Source organism: Typha latifolia, chromosome 2 (genome assembly GCF_019914945.1).
Source record: "Typha latifolia isolate L0001 chromosome 2, TyphaL0001v2, whole genome shotgun sequence".
Taxonomy (NCBI): domain Eukaryota; kingdom Viridiplantae; phylum Streptophyta; class Magnoliopsida; order Poales; family Typhaceae; genus Typha; species Typha latifolia.
This window is the reverse complement of record NC_133087.1, coordinates 17,553,914-17,572,278: the sequence shown is the minus strand read 5'-3', so window position 1 is coordinate 17,572,278 and position 18,365 is coordinate 17,553,914. Positions and strand designations below refer to the sequence as shown.

Below are 18,365 nucleotides of genomic sequence, written 5' to 3'. Positions count from 1 at the left end.
CATTTTTAATTAAATTCTAGTTTAACTTCCATGTTCGCAGAAAATAGATATTGCATTTCATGCATGTGAACTTTTCTGCAATAAAAAATGACACGTATTTCTTTCATCTGTTTTACGTGTTTTTCGTTTCGAAAAGTTTCATAGCTAAGGCATGTTCTGATCCAGTATTACTAGCTGCATTTTTTGTGAGTTACTGTTTTGTAGTGCAGGAGAATTTGCCAGAAATTACAGTGCTTCTTTGATAGTCGTATTAGAATCCGTTGTTTGTTGTTATTCGTTTAGACTGTCCTGTCCCTGGAAAGCCTTAAACAGTGCATTTTTCATTTTCTGGAAAATAAAAAATGCTATCTGGTTTTTCTTTTGAATAATCATTTTGAGTGTAGAAAAGGAACTCAGGTGGGACCAGAGACACGGTGACCATCAATAGGTGGTGGGGGTCAAGAGAGGTAGTTGGAGTTGCACGGTTGGGCCGTAGATGGAGGACTGGAGGTCCCGCCAGAGATGGAGGTGAGCAGTGGTAAGAATTTCTCTTTTTCTTTTTTCAAGAAGTTCCTTATGCCGAGTCTCTTTTCCGAAGAGCTCTCCTTGCAACTAAACATGTTCAATTGTCCATAGCATTTGTCTTTCTCATCAAAAGCTTTATTACTATTACTACACAGCAGTTGTACAGAGAGATGATCCTCAGCATATTAACAACTGCTTGTTTCTACCACTCTTGCTGCCTCATTCTATAGTAGTAACAGTCTTTTGCTTCTCATGGCATAATATCCTCATCCCCACACTCCACTAAAAATGTTTTGGAGTTGATGGAGCTGAGCTCTCAGCCAATCATTATGCCAAACTTTAAATTGTTGTCTGGGAGGTGATCAGCTGATTGCGTGCATCTTTGATCGCAGGGAGTTTGATGACAAACTACAGGGAAAGTGTCTCACTTATTCTAGATTCATCTCCATTTGTTGCTACTACTTTTTCCATTAAATTACCAGATTTACATGGCATTCCTCGCTATGATATTATACACTAGCATTCAGATACATATATATACACATGTTACACAGGTGAAATATTTTTTTCTGCTTAAGTTGATATGGGACTCTGAAGCTTCGCAAACTCCAGAGTCTTCTTCCCCTGCAGCTTGTTGGTGACGTAGTGGCGGCTGTACTCGCCGTGATTGTATCTCTTGTACTTGCATGGCTGGTTGTTAACTAGTTCAGGGATTGGCCCCAATTCCACCTCATAGCTGGGAGCATAAAATGTGACAATGGATAGCCTATCCCGCACCTCGTTTGTCACTGCTCTGTGTTCCACACTCTTGTACTTGCCATTTGTTAGCACCTGCAAGTTTGTTACTTAGCAAAGTTCTCCGCACGAATTATGATGGTAATTTAAATAGGGAGTTGTTTGATCCCCTTACCTCAAGTGTGTCTCCAAGGTTGATCACAAGGGCATTGGGGATAGGGTGGATTGGTATCCATGCATCATCCTTTAGGATTTGCAGGCCTATGCACCCTGTGTCTTGCTGCAGAACAGTGAGGGCACTGCCATCGGAGTGGGAGCTCAGCCCCAAGACGAGGTCGGGCCGCGGGCACTGAGGGTAGTAGTTCATCCTCACGGCCTGCACGGCCTCGGCGAACATGTCGTTGAAGGTGCTCGGAGCCAGACCGAGTGTCTTGGCTATGTGCACCAGTAGCTTCTGGCAGAGCTCTCTTATCCTCACTGAGTAGATTTCCAGAGTCTCACTGCAGCAAGGGAAAGGGTTAAACATTTCTTCTATACCATGCCAGACGGGGTTAAAACTCTTGCATTAATGAGCTGAGAGTCTTCTTTTGGGGTGTACCTGAAGTGAGCTGGTGTAGTAGGCCACAGTCTTGGATTCCTTATGAAGGCAGGTTGAACACCAAGGGCAAGCATGTTGCACCAGTCCAGCTTCTGATCCTCTGAGAAGACGAAGGCGTGGCCGTATCCTTGAATTGTCCCTGGCGCCATTGGATACTTCTCTTTCTCCTCCAAAGGCAGCATGAAAAAGTCTCTTGTCAGCTCCTCCATGCTTTCCATTAACCATTCCTCGATGCCATGGTTGACAACCTGCAATTATGAGCGCCAACTCATCTAATTTAGTTAAATTCCACAATATATATATATATATATACATATACATATACATATATACATATAGTAAAGAACAGAGAAGAATCGCAGTAGCGCATCCTCAACGCACCTGAAAGAAGCCCCACTCCTCGCAGGCGGCCGCAAGTTTCCCCAATTCGTCTGTCCACCGACTGTTGGCGCTCCGTTCAAGCTTCGACATGTCGATGACCGGGACGCCGGAAGACGGCAGCAGGATGTTGGACCGAGCTGGCCTCTCGTCTGGGTCGCGGACGTACCTCTCTGGCACGTACGTGGGCTGAGCTCTTCGCAGCTCTTGTACGTCTTGGACGTGTCCACCGATTTTGATCTCGGGAGTCTTGGGGCAGAGAAGTGGAGCCATGGGACGTTTGAAGAGTTAGGTAGTAGGAGTAATTAGTATCTGAGGGTGGTGGGCAATGTACTTGCTGTGGGATTGTGGGCTTTATATAGGCCCAACGAGATTGGCCTCGGCCGTCCATTGGTTCGGTTTCAAGTGTGTGTGCATGCTTATGTTTCCATGCTTGCACTTTGGTCGTTTGGTGCGCTCCTGAACAAAGATGGGCCGTCTCTTGAGCCATTTGTGGTGGCCCGCCTGTCAATTTGTTTCATGAGTGTTAGTTGGGGGGTGGGGGTGGGGGTGGGCGTGGATTGGATGGATTCCTGAACTATAATTAGGAGCACTACTTGGCTCACCAAATTGACCACCAAATCTTACCCGAATTCAGGGGATTTTGCATATAACGCCCCTATATTTGAACAACTGTAGCCGCTTTGGTTAAATGTAGGGTCTTGTAAGACTTGTTCATTTCCCTTTAAAGAGAATTAAGAGAACTTAGCTGCTTCAAATTCACGGGATCGAGTTTGGGTAGTTATTGGTAAGCCAAACTGTGGCCGCTTCATGCGGTGAGATGTTGCACACGTTCATTGGAAGCAGTGGGGGCGGGGGGCTTTGGAGGAGGAAGAGAGGGGGAGACCAAATGATTCCATGACATGAAATTGGTGGGTTGGGCGTGGAATTAGGTGGGTGTTTGGGTGGGGAGGGGTCAGTCAGTGGGTGGTGGTGGAGTGGGCAGAGAGGAGAGAGAGAGAGAGAGAGAGAGAGAGAGAGAGAGAGAGAGAGAGAGAGAGAATCTTTGAAAGAAACTAATGGATCTTCCATGACTAAAGAATCTAATAGGCACCATCTCTCTCTCTCTCTCTCTCTCTCCAGCTGTCTTGCTATCACCCGACCACAATTTGTGAGAGTACTACATGATATGAGCATAGTTTATGAAGAAATTCAGAGAGTGGTGCCTTTTGAAGCTTCTCTTGTTTCATCTTTGTCTTCTTGCTACCTCATGAGAGAGAGTCTTTGGTTCTTTCAGCATTTAATGTTTCAGAATCTCCCACCATGTTTAACTGAAAACAAAAAGAAGGAAAGAAAGAAGAAAATCTCATTGGCCAAGAAATGTGTTACCAAATATATTCAAAGTTATGAAATGATCTTAGATGCACTCTCTAACTGAAAGTATATTCACTGCTATTAACTTGCAAAGAGAACCTATAACACTATTCCTTTGAACAAAGGCACCATAAGATGCTTATACTTCCATCAATCATATGAACCTCATAGTAATATATAATATTGTCATAAATAATTGGTTCCATTTGCCACCATGGACCTACTTCCCCACGTGCTATCTTCTGCTGGTCAAAAAGCCTTGTGGACTCCAAAGCGTTAGAAGGAAATGATTGGTTTGTTTGAAAGGTTAAATATTGGCCGTCCTTTCCTCTGCTTTGCCCAACACCGTCCATTTCCCTTCTTTTATTTCTGCCACCCAACCAAACCAGTGGTCATCAATTTTTTTTTTAATTATATTATTTTCACAATCCGCAGTTTTGTTTGGGGCCATTTGAAGAAAAGCACCTTAGAAATTTTTATTTTATTTTTTTGAAAAAAAAAGACGGATAATTATGCACATACCATGTATAATTTATACGCACTCCATTATAAAAAGTTGTACATTTATTGTAGAAAATAGAAGCTCAATCTTACTATTATCAAAACTTAATACCTTTTAACACAAATGTTCCTTATTTTAGAGAAGGGCTAGGCTGGTTTTACTAACCTAATTAAAAAGAGATGGCCAATGATTTAGCCCATATAACTTGCCCTATCTATTGCATAGTCAACTGTGAACTGATTTCATTTATATTCTAGGATCAGAAAAGCAAAAATTAACCAGTAATCCTATCTACTCGGTTACTGAGAGTACAAAATTAGAAGCAGAAGTGTTCTAGCAATAAGGCTAAACTGCAGGTTGTACATATGTGCAAAGAAAGCCTAAGAAATATATAAAATACAACTTTATCTATGTTTCGGATCAAAATCTTAAGAAACTGGGTACATCAAGGATCAAGTTCTTGCAATAAGGCTAAACGGCAGGTTGTACATATGTGCAAAGAAAGCCTAAGAAATATATAAAATACAACTCTATCTATGTTTCGGATCAAAATCTTAAGAAACTGGGTACATCAAGGATCAAGTTCTTGCCACCCACAACACCAGTAAATGTCGAACTACCAATTTGGTCAACTTGAGCCAATATTTGTAATGAAATTCAATAACTACATCCCACTCGTGAGGGATAAGTACCACAAAGGAAACTATATTTCAATGAAAACCATAGAAACAAAATATCAGTACAAATCAAACCTCTGTATACAATCACTATCTCAACTACATCCATAAGCTAATAGATGACCTTTCTGTAAGATACACAAAATCGAGTTCCTGCATTGAGAGCCTTTCTCCATAATGCTGTCAATGATAATGACCGACCAAAAAATTTAACTTATATTACTTGCCAAAAGAATAAGACTAAAAACCGGCATGCTTCGATAAAGTCATACTAACAGCAAAGAAGAAACAAAAAAGGAACTAACTCAGATAGCGAGCGAAGCAAAGCAGCTATTGACAGCAGTTAGCTTAAAGTAAAATGCTTCTATAGCACTAGGCAGCCATAATATACTGGATCATAAGTAGTCTACTCGCAAGTATAGAACTTTTAAAGTGATAATGGAATAACATAACCTGAAGAATATTTAAGGAGAAATAATCGACACATTCCATAGTTTATATACATGTGTTAGGGGTCAGGGAGTCCAGTTCAGAGCACATTGCTTTCACAACTGTTCCACTGTACAGTTAGTGCATGGATATATCACCTCACAAAAAGTCTTACCCTTCTCAATATCATAGATTAACACTCGTGATATCTTCACCAACATACCATCATTAGTCTTTCTTTGATGACATATAGGCTCTTATCAAAAAATTACGATTCACAAAGATGTAACAGTTTACAATTATGATTAGCAAAGATAAAGCTAACTGCTCCTCTCTGACTAATAATAATCTGAACTTACAAAATGGAGTTAAGACATTTACTTATGAAAATGGGAGAGAAACAAAGTAAAGAGATCTTCCCATGCCTAGGTGGTGGAACTTAAAAGGACAGAAGCGAAAGAATATCTAAAATAATAAAATAGGGACAACATAATCAAGTAGATGATGCACTTTCGCTACAGATTACAGTAGCTAATCATATAATAGAAGTTGCCAGAGAGATCATTGGTGTATGTACAGGAGGACATATAGTTTCTAAAAAGATGGGGTTAGTTCAGGGGTTGATTCTTCTTTTTTCTTTTCTTCTTTCGGTTTCCAAAGCTGCATCCTTCCATCTGCCTAGTTATTCTCTTTTAAGATCTCCGTTAAACTTATCATCTAATAAAAAAATTATGCTTTCATATGTGATCTTAGATATTAACTTCTCAGAACTCAAAATGCTTATAGTAACTAAGTCTAGGGGAGACTTACCTTTGAACTGAAGATTGATGAAGCAAAGAGCAAGTGTACTGTTTTGAGCATAATGTTTTGAGATTTTAACTGGCAACATCCACCCTGTTCAATACATTATATGCACACAGCTGTTGATAGAACTATAAGATAACTGCTACAGTGCCATTAATGCTTCGAGTACAACAAGATATACCTCTTTGTAAAGTGTTAGAACCCGATATCTGATGCCAAATAACATATAAGGACAATATCCTAGATAATGCTACTACTAATAGTTATTACAAGTCTGTTAAAAATCACTAGTATCCTGATAATGGTCATGGGAATCAGCAAAACAACCTGCAAAAGTAGAATTTAGAACATTAAATTGGAAGCACATTACAGCACAATATTTGCAGAGGAAAACAGAAGTAACATAGAGAAAATTTAGAACTACATTAAAGTTTCATATAAACAGTGAAATAATACATACTGACCTGCAATTTCACTTGTGTCAGCTCCATGGATGTTTGGATTTGGAGTCACACATCAGAACCAACTCAACTTAGTTGGGACTTACACCTTGTTATGTAATCTTATTTGCACATAACTGATGTATGCACAACTTCTCCACATCGCTCCACACGTAGTTTACAGTAACAAGCAAGCGAAAGGCCTGAAACTTGATCCAGATGGCAGAAAAGTTTATATTCACATCGGAAGAAAGATATACATCACTGTTCATTGTATGACCTCCAAGTCATTGCAAATGTCAATTTATAAGGAACGTTCTTCATTTTGAACAATCTCTATCCGTCAATTTGCCGATGCTACTAGTCAAAAGCACCAAAGGCTGCAAAGAATACTATACAAAAATTGCTAGCTGATCTCTTTGTACACATTTTACAAGTGTCCCGGTGAAGTCCAATCTATTGGCAAAGACATGCTACATTGGACGTGAAAATGAATCAAACCCAGCATTTTCACCTCATTCCAACCAGCATACCATAGAAAAAAGAAGTAAAAGAAAAGAAAAAAAAATCTACTGGTTCTATTCACAGGCGTGATGCTTTCTCAATCTTTTAAAACCTCATCAAGTGATAGACTCCATTGAAAGGCGTACAAGTCGCAACAGTCCTTTAACATTGTGGAAGTTAAAATCAAGAACTTTTCTTACTGAATTAATGCCATCAACTCCATCCTTTTCAAGGTTAGCACCAGCTGCAGCAATAGTAACCTGTGATTTTCTAGTTGCTTCGAACGCACAATTCAGATCATTTGTCTGTCATCAGATCAATTCAAAACAATCTTAGTGTCATGTATGACATAAAGACATTAAACAATTGGGGTGCTAGTATACACCATCCATATGAGTCCTACATAAGAACGAGGGTGACAAATAAGAGAAACAGTATGGTCAGGCCTGAAGCCAGGCCTATAAGAATCTGGGTTCAGCTTAAAAATATAACACTAGGCCAACGCATTATACCAAGTTACCAACCAAACAGAATTAACATCAATTCAACCATATTATATTTAGTTATTTACTCCAAGCCTGCTTATAGAGTACTACTTCCTCTGGTAAATTAACCACACATTCAAGTTAACCATAAATGCTAATGTTCTTTATACTTACATGAACTGTTGAACACATTTAATAATATCTTATACAGTTTCTATACTTCTATCTCATTCTAACGTGCTGATTGCACTTCTGCAGACTGACAAAACTTGATGACAATAGGGTATCTGGTACTCAGAGATGAAAACCAAACCAGTACCTCTTCATGAAAGGAAATATCTATCAGATCCTTAAATATCTCAAAAGGAGCCAGTGAGTTGCCTTCTATAGAGATGATATGTCAAGTTACAGGAGATGGAGAGCGTCAAAGTTACAACACTGTACTATTAGGAAAACAAAAGATAAATGAAGCATCAAGCAACTTAACATAGCATAATTAATTATAAGGGGAAGGGACTGGGGCCAAACAAGGTTTTGAGTATATGAATATAGCAACCAGCAGGTCCAGTACTTTACAGACAATTGCTAGCAGATATATGACTTTCAAGTCGTAACTTCATATTCCAGGAAACAGGAAACAGGAAACAGATTTCAACTTTCAAGTATTAATGTATCACCAAAAGTTAATAAATAATGCATCCTAATTAGAACAACAAAAATTCAACAAAGTAACTTACATAAGCAAGTAACCGCATCAAGTATGGATGATTGCGAGCAGCTACTAGATGATTTCCAGCAACTTGAGGAGAATTTGAATCCTTGGCTGAAACAGCCTTACTTGCTGTATTCTGATTGTTTAAATTATCAACATCTGAAGCAGAAGATGATGGTGACTCACCTACATTAAAAAAAAAAATCAAGTTTCACCATTCCAGTATTGAACTTCAAGAGCAGGGAGGAAAGTGTATGGGACATAAAACAGCATAGATTTGGATAAGGATAATATGATATTAACGTCCAGAAATATATTAGATGCAAAATAACAAAAGGTTTAAAGTGCTGCATTATTGTTCTAAATACTAGAAATACTATTATTTTCAGTGAAACTTTCTGCTTGATTTTCAATACTGCAGACATTATTAAGAGGGAAAGAAAGAAGAAGCCTAACTTTGTAATTGATAGGATGATCCTATAATGAACTAAATAGAGAAGACATATCTAGTAGATAAGTCCTAGCTACTTTATATATATATACTCAATTAATTAGTATGAAGTGTCCGTCCAACTTTCCTGTTCCCATGTGCATATAAGCACAGAACCACAATATTACCTCAGATTAACTTCACCTAGTTATTGTCACCTGCATGTTTGGATCTAGGACAGACAAGGGATAACTGGTTCATATTTGGCTTGATAAAACTAGAACCAATATTAAATAACTGGAAATTGGCTTGACCTTAATTTCAAACTATGCTTGATCAAGCTCAGTTTGCTGAGGCTCAGTGGTACATAAGCTATGCATCATAAAGCACAAAATATATGATACGTGAGCCCTAAGTCTAGTAAATGATATGTAAGTATTATATGTAAAATATTATTCAGTAAATGATTTCCTACATCCTAAATCATGATCTTGTGATTTCGTCAAACATTGGTTGTATTTATTTGAGGCCTTCCACACCTGGTACAGGCTAAATCTAGCTTGACCTGTATGTTCAAGTGGCTAAAATATGAGCTGCTTGATAAAGGCTCCAGCTCAGGTTGGCTAGTAATTAGGCTCCATTAGTGCTTAAATGGTAGATGGGTGCTCAAAGTTACTTCCAACCTCTGATCGCATATAGTATGATCAAACTTGGCTAACCCTTGATCATACATAAGTGATCAAACTCCACTCTATATACCACCTTGTTTTCATTGCAATGTAAGATTAATAAATAGATAAATCTATTCAACGGATGCAAAAACTAACACATTATTACAATCAGTAAGATAAATTTTGAAAAGCAGGTAAACGTACATTCAACAGATACAAAACTGAGGGTATAAGTGGAGAATCTGCGGTGCATAAAATCTAAAAATCATAGGATTAGTGCACATTCAAAAAAACCTGGTGGAACCATCTGTAGAGCTATTTGCAGTTCATGTCGATCTTTGGTCGCAGTAGGATATTTGTAGTATGCAGCCTTCAAATAGGCCACTTCCACGCACTTGTATGCTAGAGCGGCAGCAGCCATTTCTTTGCATCTTTCATATTCATGGGCACAAAATCTGTTAAAAACAGAAAAGCATCAGATGATCATAGTAAAGTATATTGTACTAATCCATCAGTTACAAATGGCTAGTGCATAAGGATGTAAATAGTTAAATTATTTCCTTTTACAGTACAAACGAGAGTAAATAAACCAACATAAGATTATGTAGACCATAGTGGAATATTGTCCTATCCTTTGACCAGAAAGAGAAAACTTTAGTTGGAAAGATAAGTACTCTTATCTGTTACTTTTGCTATGGCATAGCTGACACTAGAACATTTAGTTACAAATATGTGTTAACACATTTTTCGCATCCTCAACTTCCATGGAACAGCAAGTAGATAATTGATCTTTATCATGCTTTATAAATAATATATCATGATAAAGTAAACAAAGCCCCCATCATTCACAGGGGTCATGCCTCCTACAACTACTAAAGTGTGATGATTACCCCCATCACAACTTAATATATGCAGATCAATAAAAGATTTATCACTTATCTACTAGAATACTTTTAACGTACTCGCATAGTTTTGCCGTTTCAGAGTACATTTGAATAGATTGAGCTGTATCCCCTTGTTTTGAGCTATCAAAACTGACAGGCTCCCAAAGTGAGGCAACATGGAGAAACTTCAAGGCTGCCTCAAAATATAGGCCTGTACTTTCGAGTTCATGTCCTTCACTCTGTGAGATACATATGCTAGAAAGCTTGTAAAGCAGGACAGGATGACAATGTAAGAGAATAAATTAAGATCACAAAAGACAATATTAACCTTTAAACGATTAGCAGTATGTTTTAAATCTCGAGCTTCTTTCAGGACAGTATACGCGGCTGATTGACCATCCTTCCTAATAGGACTTGGAATATCTGACCTGTTAGGTGTTGCTTGCCTCAGACTGTTGTGTGGAGTAGCATTAGGAATGTCAGGCTTTCTTGATTGTTTCGGCACTTTTGACACAACATTGGTGGAGTGTTCTTCTAACCTGCTTCCTCTGACAGGTGAACATACCATTTCTTGTTTACCTGTACGCTGTGATTTGTCTGTTCCAGATGTCAATTCAGATCGGCCATTTCGATCTGGAAGAATATGACTTGATTTTTCAGCTTGGAAAGATGGCACCGGTTTAAGGTCTTCATGTGTATTGGACCCACCACATTTAACTTCCGTGGATGCAGCCCTTGAGTCAAAACCCTTATGCTGTTTAAAATGTGTGGGAGGCCCACGTGCGTCCAACCTTCCTTGAATGCCAGAACTCAAAAGAATATCTCTTCTACCTACCCCAGAGCATTTTAATGTAAGGTCTTGCTTTTCCAACGAATCGTGCTCAACATTCTGTCGAGTATCACAACATTCAGCTCCAGGTTCACCATGATAATCGCAATCTTCAAAATGATAGGTGTTTGTCTCGCGTGGGTATCTATCACCATTCTCGACTAAATGTGGAACTATGTTCTTGTCAACAGTTACAGAAACATTATCTTTACCATTATCAATATCGAATTTGTAGATTCTCTGTTTATCTTTGGAAGTTGAAGAGCATTTCCCTGGCTTTAAATGGCACAGACCATTTATTTGATGGTTATTGTGCAGCTTATCCAGATCTCCAGCATGGTTCTTATCAGGGTTTTCACGAGCACACCTGCTAATCAGATTTCTACTTCCAGTTACCACTTCTATCTCTTCAGCCTCAGATGGTGAGAGATCATCATGTGAGCTCATTTTCAAATGCTTATCATCATAAACTTTGCCAACAGATAACCTACTTGGCTTCTTTTCTTGATAATCTAATTTCCAATCTTGAGTCCCAGATTCACCCTCTCTATGATTCACTAAAGATTGTTGTTGGGGGACAAAGGCTGGCTCTCCATCAACTTCATTATCCAAACATCTTTTTGGGCTTTCCAAGCTTGAGAAACCGTTATTAAATGTTTCATCCTTCTTCACCGATTTCTTTTTAGTATAAAGCTTCTCAATATTAGAAATCCCCTGCGGAGAAGATGAAACTGACCCTACTGGGGATACCCTTGTTTGCTGAATGTTGGCTTTACTTTTGCGGGAGCCTGAAATCTTTGAAGAACTTGAAGTAGCTCCTGCAAAAGTTTGTGCATAAATTGTATCCTCCTTCAAGGAATCTCTACAGTTTAATGCCTGTTGAGAAGGTGGATTCCCCTGACAGAGTCTGTCATCCTCATCTACAACATAAGTTGCATGACCTCTATTAGAAGGAAAATTGGTTCTGTTCTCATGAGTTTTTTCCAGCCTCCCTTCTTCCTTAGACACCTTTCCGTCAAAATTAGGTTCTCTCAACTTCTTTACCTTCAGGACATCAGCTTCACTTAAAGGTTCATTAGCAATGATCAAGTTGTCCGTTTCTTGCTGACTGCTCGTCTGAGCCTCTGTATTAAGGCAGCTCTCCTGCCACTGTTTCAGCTTCCTCTTCTTAGAAGAAAAGTCCTGATTATCAGACCTTTCTACATCTGAAATGCTAGCATAGTCTTTCTTCTCTCCATTTGAGAAAAACTGATGGTCATCTTTAAGCCTCTTAGGTAATGCAGATTGATTGCCTTTTGTGTCGTACTTTTCTTTGTCCAAAGAAACATCACTGTATTTCTGCAAAGTTTTCGACATTGGACTACTTGATAAGGTATTTGGAACTGTTTTCCCGGCTAGATCAAAGTCGGAGTGCCCATTTTTTACAGGATTCTGTGAAAGTTCTTTCTTAATCTTTTTAGATGTCCTACAATCGTCTTGATTTACCATTCTCTTGCTCTTCGATTTTGAATGTTTGCTGCTTCTTTCCATGAAATCTCCTGTAGCAGGAAAAAAAATAGTTAAATGGCAGCGGCCTGAGAAGATACATACTTACAAAGAAGGGGAAAAAAGTATAAAGATAGGAGAAAGGAACCTCCGTCCTGATAGCATCTTTGGTTTTTGTGCTTCTCCTTTTGTCTGGACTTATGCTTTTCTACAGTAAAGTCCATCGGTTTGTTCCCATGCTCTGAGGCAGCTTTGCTGTATGAGCTTGGTTCTAAATGGTGGTTGTTGACATCATTTAAATTCCTACTTGCCGCCTGCTGTTTCTTCTTCAGGGAATTTGAAGCTTGTGTTATACTCAAATGATTGGGTACATTAGTTTCATCCTTGGGGCCAGATTTCCTCTTTCCTATTGTTGTCATGCATTGCACATTTTGCTCGACTCCTTGATTAAGATGTAGCACATTGGCTGCAGTCATGCTCAAAGCAGCAACATCATGACGGCCATCTGAATTAATGCCAATCTCAGGGGCTGGGGCCATATATAAAGCATTTAGAGCTTTTGTTGTTTCCTCCTCGCTAATGTCACAACTATTCATTCCAGGTCTAGAAAAAATTTCCAATGTAAAGTAGTTAAAAATGAGAAAACTGTTTTTTGTTCAAACTGCTGATAACCAACACTTCTAAAGAAGACACCAGAAAGTATGGTGCATAAAATTGTAAATTAGAGGTTTTCTTTGACATGAAGGAGAACTAAATTGACACAATTACCAGCATAGCACAAATAGAAAAGAGAAAAAGATCAGATGCAGTAAGCATGAATAATGATCAGTGCACTTCAAAGATACTTACAGCCAGTTAAGCAAACCACACTGCCATTTTTTTGGAAGATGATCAGGATTGGCCTCATAGGGTAAGAGACGCCACTTTTGACAAATATCGCAGCACACCCAATGTTCCTTTATTACAATAGGAGCAGGGATAGCTGCGACTGTTACTGTTGTTGTACCATTGGATGTTGAAGGCATAGCTACTGGCTCATTAACAAAAGCCTTAGAGACTGGATGCTCGTTCATCTTCTTACTGCCTGGCCTCTCCTTTATTGTTTCCCTGAAGTTAACAGGTTCATTCTCATTTTCAGGCTTCACATCCTTCTGCTTATCTTTCAGCTGTAGTAGATCTAGTAAACCACTTCCACTCTCCACAGCATCACTCTTAACATCTACACGTGACTCTTTAAAGAAGTCACTTTTTGCTCCCTTCTGCAACTTATCTTTGATCTTCTTTTCAGACTGGTTGGCACTTGAATGAGAGTTTTTCTTCCTTTCCTTTATTGCTCTGGAAGATTGAACAACTAGATTGTCCTTAGAGGATACTGATGGTGCAACATCCAGCTGGCTTCTTGGCTGCTTTTGTCTCTCCTGAAAAAGTTGATCATTTCCTTGCACTATTTTTTCCTCGTCTCGCTCAGATGAAACAGCTTTGCAAGAAGATATATGTTTCATATGATCTGCAGATCCAACAGTTTGATCTTTCTGCCCTTTATATTCATCCGAATAAGCTTTAGTTGCATCATAGTTTTTCTCAATGATTCCTTTGTTTTCTCTTTGCAGATCAAATGGAGAGTCTACATAGTCATCCGTGTGTTGCTCTTCCAAGGCCCTCTCCGTCTTAATTGCTTTTGAGTTCAACTTCTCCTTTCGGTGCGTGTCCCTATTTCCTAAATTGCCAATCCTATTTCTCTCCGTGCACTCCATAAATTCCAGTTTATACTTCACAGACTCAGGGCTACTTGTCCCACCATTCACTGTGGTATTTTTCATCTCCTTTGAGTGGTCTAACATCCTCTTAACACCCTTTGCTGACTGCTCAGCCAACGGTCCTATTTCTTTATCAATTGTACTAGAACCAGACAACAGTGGTATGTTTAAGGCATCAGAAACCAGATCTTGCCCTGCTTGGGTTTCAATGTCAATATCCTTACTCAAGATTGTGCTGATATCATCAATGCAGTTTGAATTCTTTGCATCTACAGATCTCCCTTTCTTTTCATCAGGCTTCATTTTCTTTGTCGTCTGGGCCTTTACATCTTTCACTGGGAAAGTGGAATCACAACCTTCAAAATGGTCCATGGTATTATTGTAAACCATGTTTGTTTTACATTTTCTCAAGAGAGGCATGACTTTTTCTGTCAATTGCAGAACATTGCCCCGAAGGGGGGAGAGCAAGAACCCTCCAGGAACTGAAAAACACGCCATAACCTGTTTCATCATGAATACAAATGAAATAGTTAGCTCTTACAGATTCTGGCATAATAAATTCTTTAGCAAAAGAAAGTTCACCTGGAGAATGGTCTGGGGAGATTCATTGGCAATGTCTCCAAGTTCAGGAGAAAGTCCACCACTCCTATCAGGGCTCTTCTCTACTGACGATGATGGAGACACGTCAAGACCCAGACCGCTGTAAATAGCAGCATTGTTTCTTGCCAAATTCTTATCAGGACCCACTCTGATACGAACTTTCAGTGTGTTCTGTTCACTACCATTAACTGGTCTATTTAGGGAATCACATTGACGAATAGACTCCCTATTGCTGAGTTTACTCACACGTATATCCTTTTTTCCTGAACTATCTAATGCAGAAGTACTGTTTCTGAAAATGGATGAACCTTTCACAACAGAAGGGTTGTGATGTGCATCCTGGCAGTGTAGATCATGACAGTATCAGTGTCAAAAATTTACAGATTGACATAAAAATCTTTCTAACAGCGGAGTAGTGTTAAAGGAAGAAGCACAGCAAAGTCAAAATAATGTACCTCTGACGACAAGTTACGAGGAGATCTTGAGGCACTATCAGTTGTAAACTTAGATGGACTTTTAGTTTGAGATGAAATAAGAGGAGAACGCTGGTAAGTAGGCAAAAATGAACCATAACTCCCAAACTTTGCCCCTATAGATGAACAAATATATCACCACCATCGTTTAAAGATCAAATTACCATATCTTGGAGGTATAATATCCTTATCTTACCCAAATTCTCTGCAGACACAAGTCCTTCGAAATCTTTCTGGAAATGCCCCAACACATCTTGAATTTTTTCATCCTGAAAGGTCATACACATCAGTCCTGTAAGAACAGACCACATTGAAACAGAAAAGAGGAAACGACTAAGATCAACCATATTTTTTTTTTTGAAGAAGAAGATGCACGTAGATTAAATAACCATTCTGGACACTACAGACTATTTATTTCCAGCAACTAAAAGGCTTAAATACCAAATCTTACCAATTAATGTTAAAGAAAGGAGGAGAAATCAGACTACTTGTAGTACAATTTCCGACTATATCTTTTTGCAGAACCAAGACTACTTGTAGTACAATTTCCTATTTACGCGTATCTCAACAGTTCGAACAATTCCCTAAGCATACGGAAATGCACAAAGAATTAACCCCCTATAATTTACCAAACTCATCGCAACGAAATACAGACTTCAACAACGCAAAAATCTAATCTTTCCTCCAGAAAAATATCTAAAGGAGACAAATTTTAATTACAATGCCCAATTGAAGGCCTTACTATGTACGTGAGAGCGTCCGGGTCGAGATTGCTGGGGTAATCCTCCTGACCCGAGCACGCTTCGCCTTCCTCGAGCTCGTTCTCCTCCATCCCCCCTCTCACACCAAACCCTAACCCTTCCCCTTCCCTCCCATCCTCCCTCCTCTCCACCCACAGCATCCAATGCCTCCCTACCACCTGCTCCTCCACTCTTCCCTGCCTCACAGATCAAATCAAAACGAAGCAAAACCAAACCACTCCCACATCGAATTCCTAAACTCCTCCAGCTATCAGCGGATCCCGGCGATCATATACGCCCAGCGATCGGCACCGGAGAGGTCGGCGGTCCGTGGATCGGTCGAGCTGGGATCGAATCCGAGAAAGGAAACCCTAAGCAAGAGATCAAAATCGCCAAGACGACGGATACCACGCGACGATTTCCTCCGCCGCGATCTTCTCCTCTCCTCTTCGCGTTCCCTCGCTGTAGCGTTCTTACAAGAGAGAGAATTAAAATAATTAAACACTTTTTTTTTCCTCGCTTCCTTTCTATAATTTAAAATCCATTTTTATTTTTATTTTTACGGACAAACACAACCGAGGCCATACTTTAATATCTACTTAAAAATAAATAAATTAGTCTATATATTTGAACCAATGGGAAATTGACACACTGGCTGTACTGAATTTCCTGTTATAAGGGAGACAGGAGATGTGGTTTTCGTTGCGATGCGATGTCGGAGGACAGGGAATGGGCTGGCAATTACGGTGCGAGTCTTATACACTATTAGGCGGCGGGCGTGCGAAGTGGGAAAGGGCCGGCGGCCATACAGCGTACCTCATTGTGCGAGACTTACATTGCACGTAGACAAACGCAAGCAACTGGACTCAAAATTGGGACCGCTATCGTGAGGATAATGACGAATGTAGCCATTAGGATTAAAGTTATTCCTGGTTAGTGTGAGGGGTAGAACGGTTATTTTCGGGGCCGGTCATTCTTGTGGATTAGTATCGAAAGCGAGTGGTAGGTTTGGCTGTCCTTTGCCTCGAGTTGGTGAAGTGTTTTGACTAATTGACTCCGTTCATTCTCATCAGCTGCATCCATCAAAGTAGCAAGCTATGTTCGTGAGCCTTTGAGAATCCGCCACGTGGATCATGGCGGCTCAATAATTAAGTAACAGGATACTGGAATATCCCAATGTGATATGCCGCTCTTTTTTTCATTTGTATTAAATTTTATTTATAAATTACTACCGTTAGAGTTAGTAGTTATATTCCCCGTGACAAAAAGGTCATAGCTTAACTCCAACTTTAAATAATATTATGAAAAAATTATTTAATTGTTTGATAATTTGGCTCGACTCGATTGATAGTTCGACAGTACAGTTGACTTGAAAGAGTAGCACGGTCGTGTGGAGCAAGTCTCCGTGATGTTTGAGCGTTTAGTTCGACGACGTACATAGCTTAAAGTTTAAACTAGACTTTATTATATTGATTAAAAACTTGGTGGGTCTAAATGCTTTTGTATCTACAGAGAATTAGCTCTTTATCCAATCTATATCTAACATTCATGTTCAATTTACGTTCACATCTTTTTTTTAATAAAAGAAAAAACTATGAAATATGGGCTAATTATTTAGCCAGTTTTTATCCAAAAAAAAAATCATTGTATTTTATGTTTGTTAAGCTTCACGCGCAGAAAATTACTGCTAAGCCAATAATTCTTAATATTTTTTATTAATATTTTACTATAATAAAAAGGGAGAAAAATTATAAACCGCTCTTTGACTAAGCGAATAATATTATAAAGAAAAGTTAGATAATTTTATGAATGGGAGATGGAATGAGATTTACATATAAGTCATTTAGAATGTGATGCTGAGCTGATAAAAATGATAGTTGCTTTAAAATAAATTTAGATAGTGTTGTAGTTTGATTTAAAAAAAAATCTATAGCAGTACTTTGGCAATAAAAAAAAATAAAAAAAATTCATCATATAGCTATGATTGTAGAAATTTCTGCATCCATGACATCCGAATGTCATGTTAAAAGGATACTTTAATGTACCTTTCCTTTCAATGCTTAACATTATGAGGCTTTTATCCTTAGTTTTCTATGACCTACTCTCATTATTTAAATCTACCACCATATGATAGATAGTGGTTAATATTGCCGTCACACTAAGCCCCAGTTCACTTCAAAATTAATTTTTTTTCTTAATATAAATACTACTCCTTATTTTAGAATTAACAATTAAATATTAATAATTACTGATTTATCCTTAAAATATATATCATTAATATACTTGAAACAAAATATAATTTTCTTATTATTTTTTTGTTTAACTTTATATCATATAAAAGATAATTATTTTATTCTACTTTAAAATACAAGTAA

General features: G+C 38.6%; 2 protein-coding genes across 2 annotated transcripts; both read right to left on the bottom strand.

Annotated features, from left to right (window-relative positions):
• Window positions 1-617: 617 nt before the first annotated feature.
• On the bottom strand, window positions 618-2,561 carry LOC140781252 (protein LATERAL BRANCHING OXIDOREDUCTASE 1). The gene is made up of 4 exons (XM_073127170.1): window positions 2,219-2,561; window positions 1,838-2,085; window positions 1,415-1,739; window positions 618-1,335 (listed from the first exon to the last, which is right to left on the bottom strand). Exons 1-4 carry the CDS (start codon window positions 2,486-2,488, stop codon window positions 1,078-1,080), a joined length of 1,101 nt encoding a protein of 366 aa, XP_072983271.1. The 5' UTR covers window positions 2,489-2,561; the 3' UTR covers window positions 618-1,077.
• Window positions 2,562-6,099: 3,538 nt separating this feature from the next.
• On the bottom strand, window positions 6,100-16,495 carry LOC140781624 (cysteine-tryptophan domain-containing zinc finger protein 7-like). The gene is made up of 12 exons (XM_073127691.1): window positions 15,993-16,495; window positions 15,447-15,519; window positions 15,233-15,366; window positions 14,760-15,116; window positions 13,270-14,678; window positions 12,569-13,023; window positions 10,435-12,473; window positions 10,185-10,345; window positions 9,517-9,677; window positions 8,147-8,307; window positions 6,445-7,229; window positions 6,100-6,307 (listed from the first exon to the last, which is right to left on the bottom strand). Exons 1-11 carry the CDS (start codon window positions 16,149-16,151, stop codon window positions 7,041-7,043), a joined length of 5,298 nt encoding a protein of 1,765 aa, XP_072983792.1. The 5' UTR covers window positions 16,152-16,495; the 3' UTR covers window positions 6,100-6,307; window positions 6,445-7,040.
• Window positions 16,496-18,365: the final 1,870 nt, after the last annotated feature.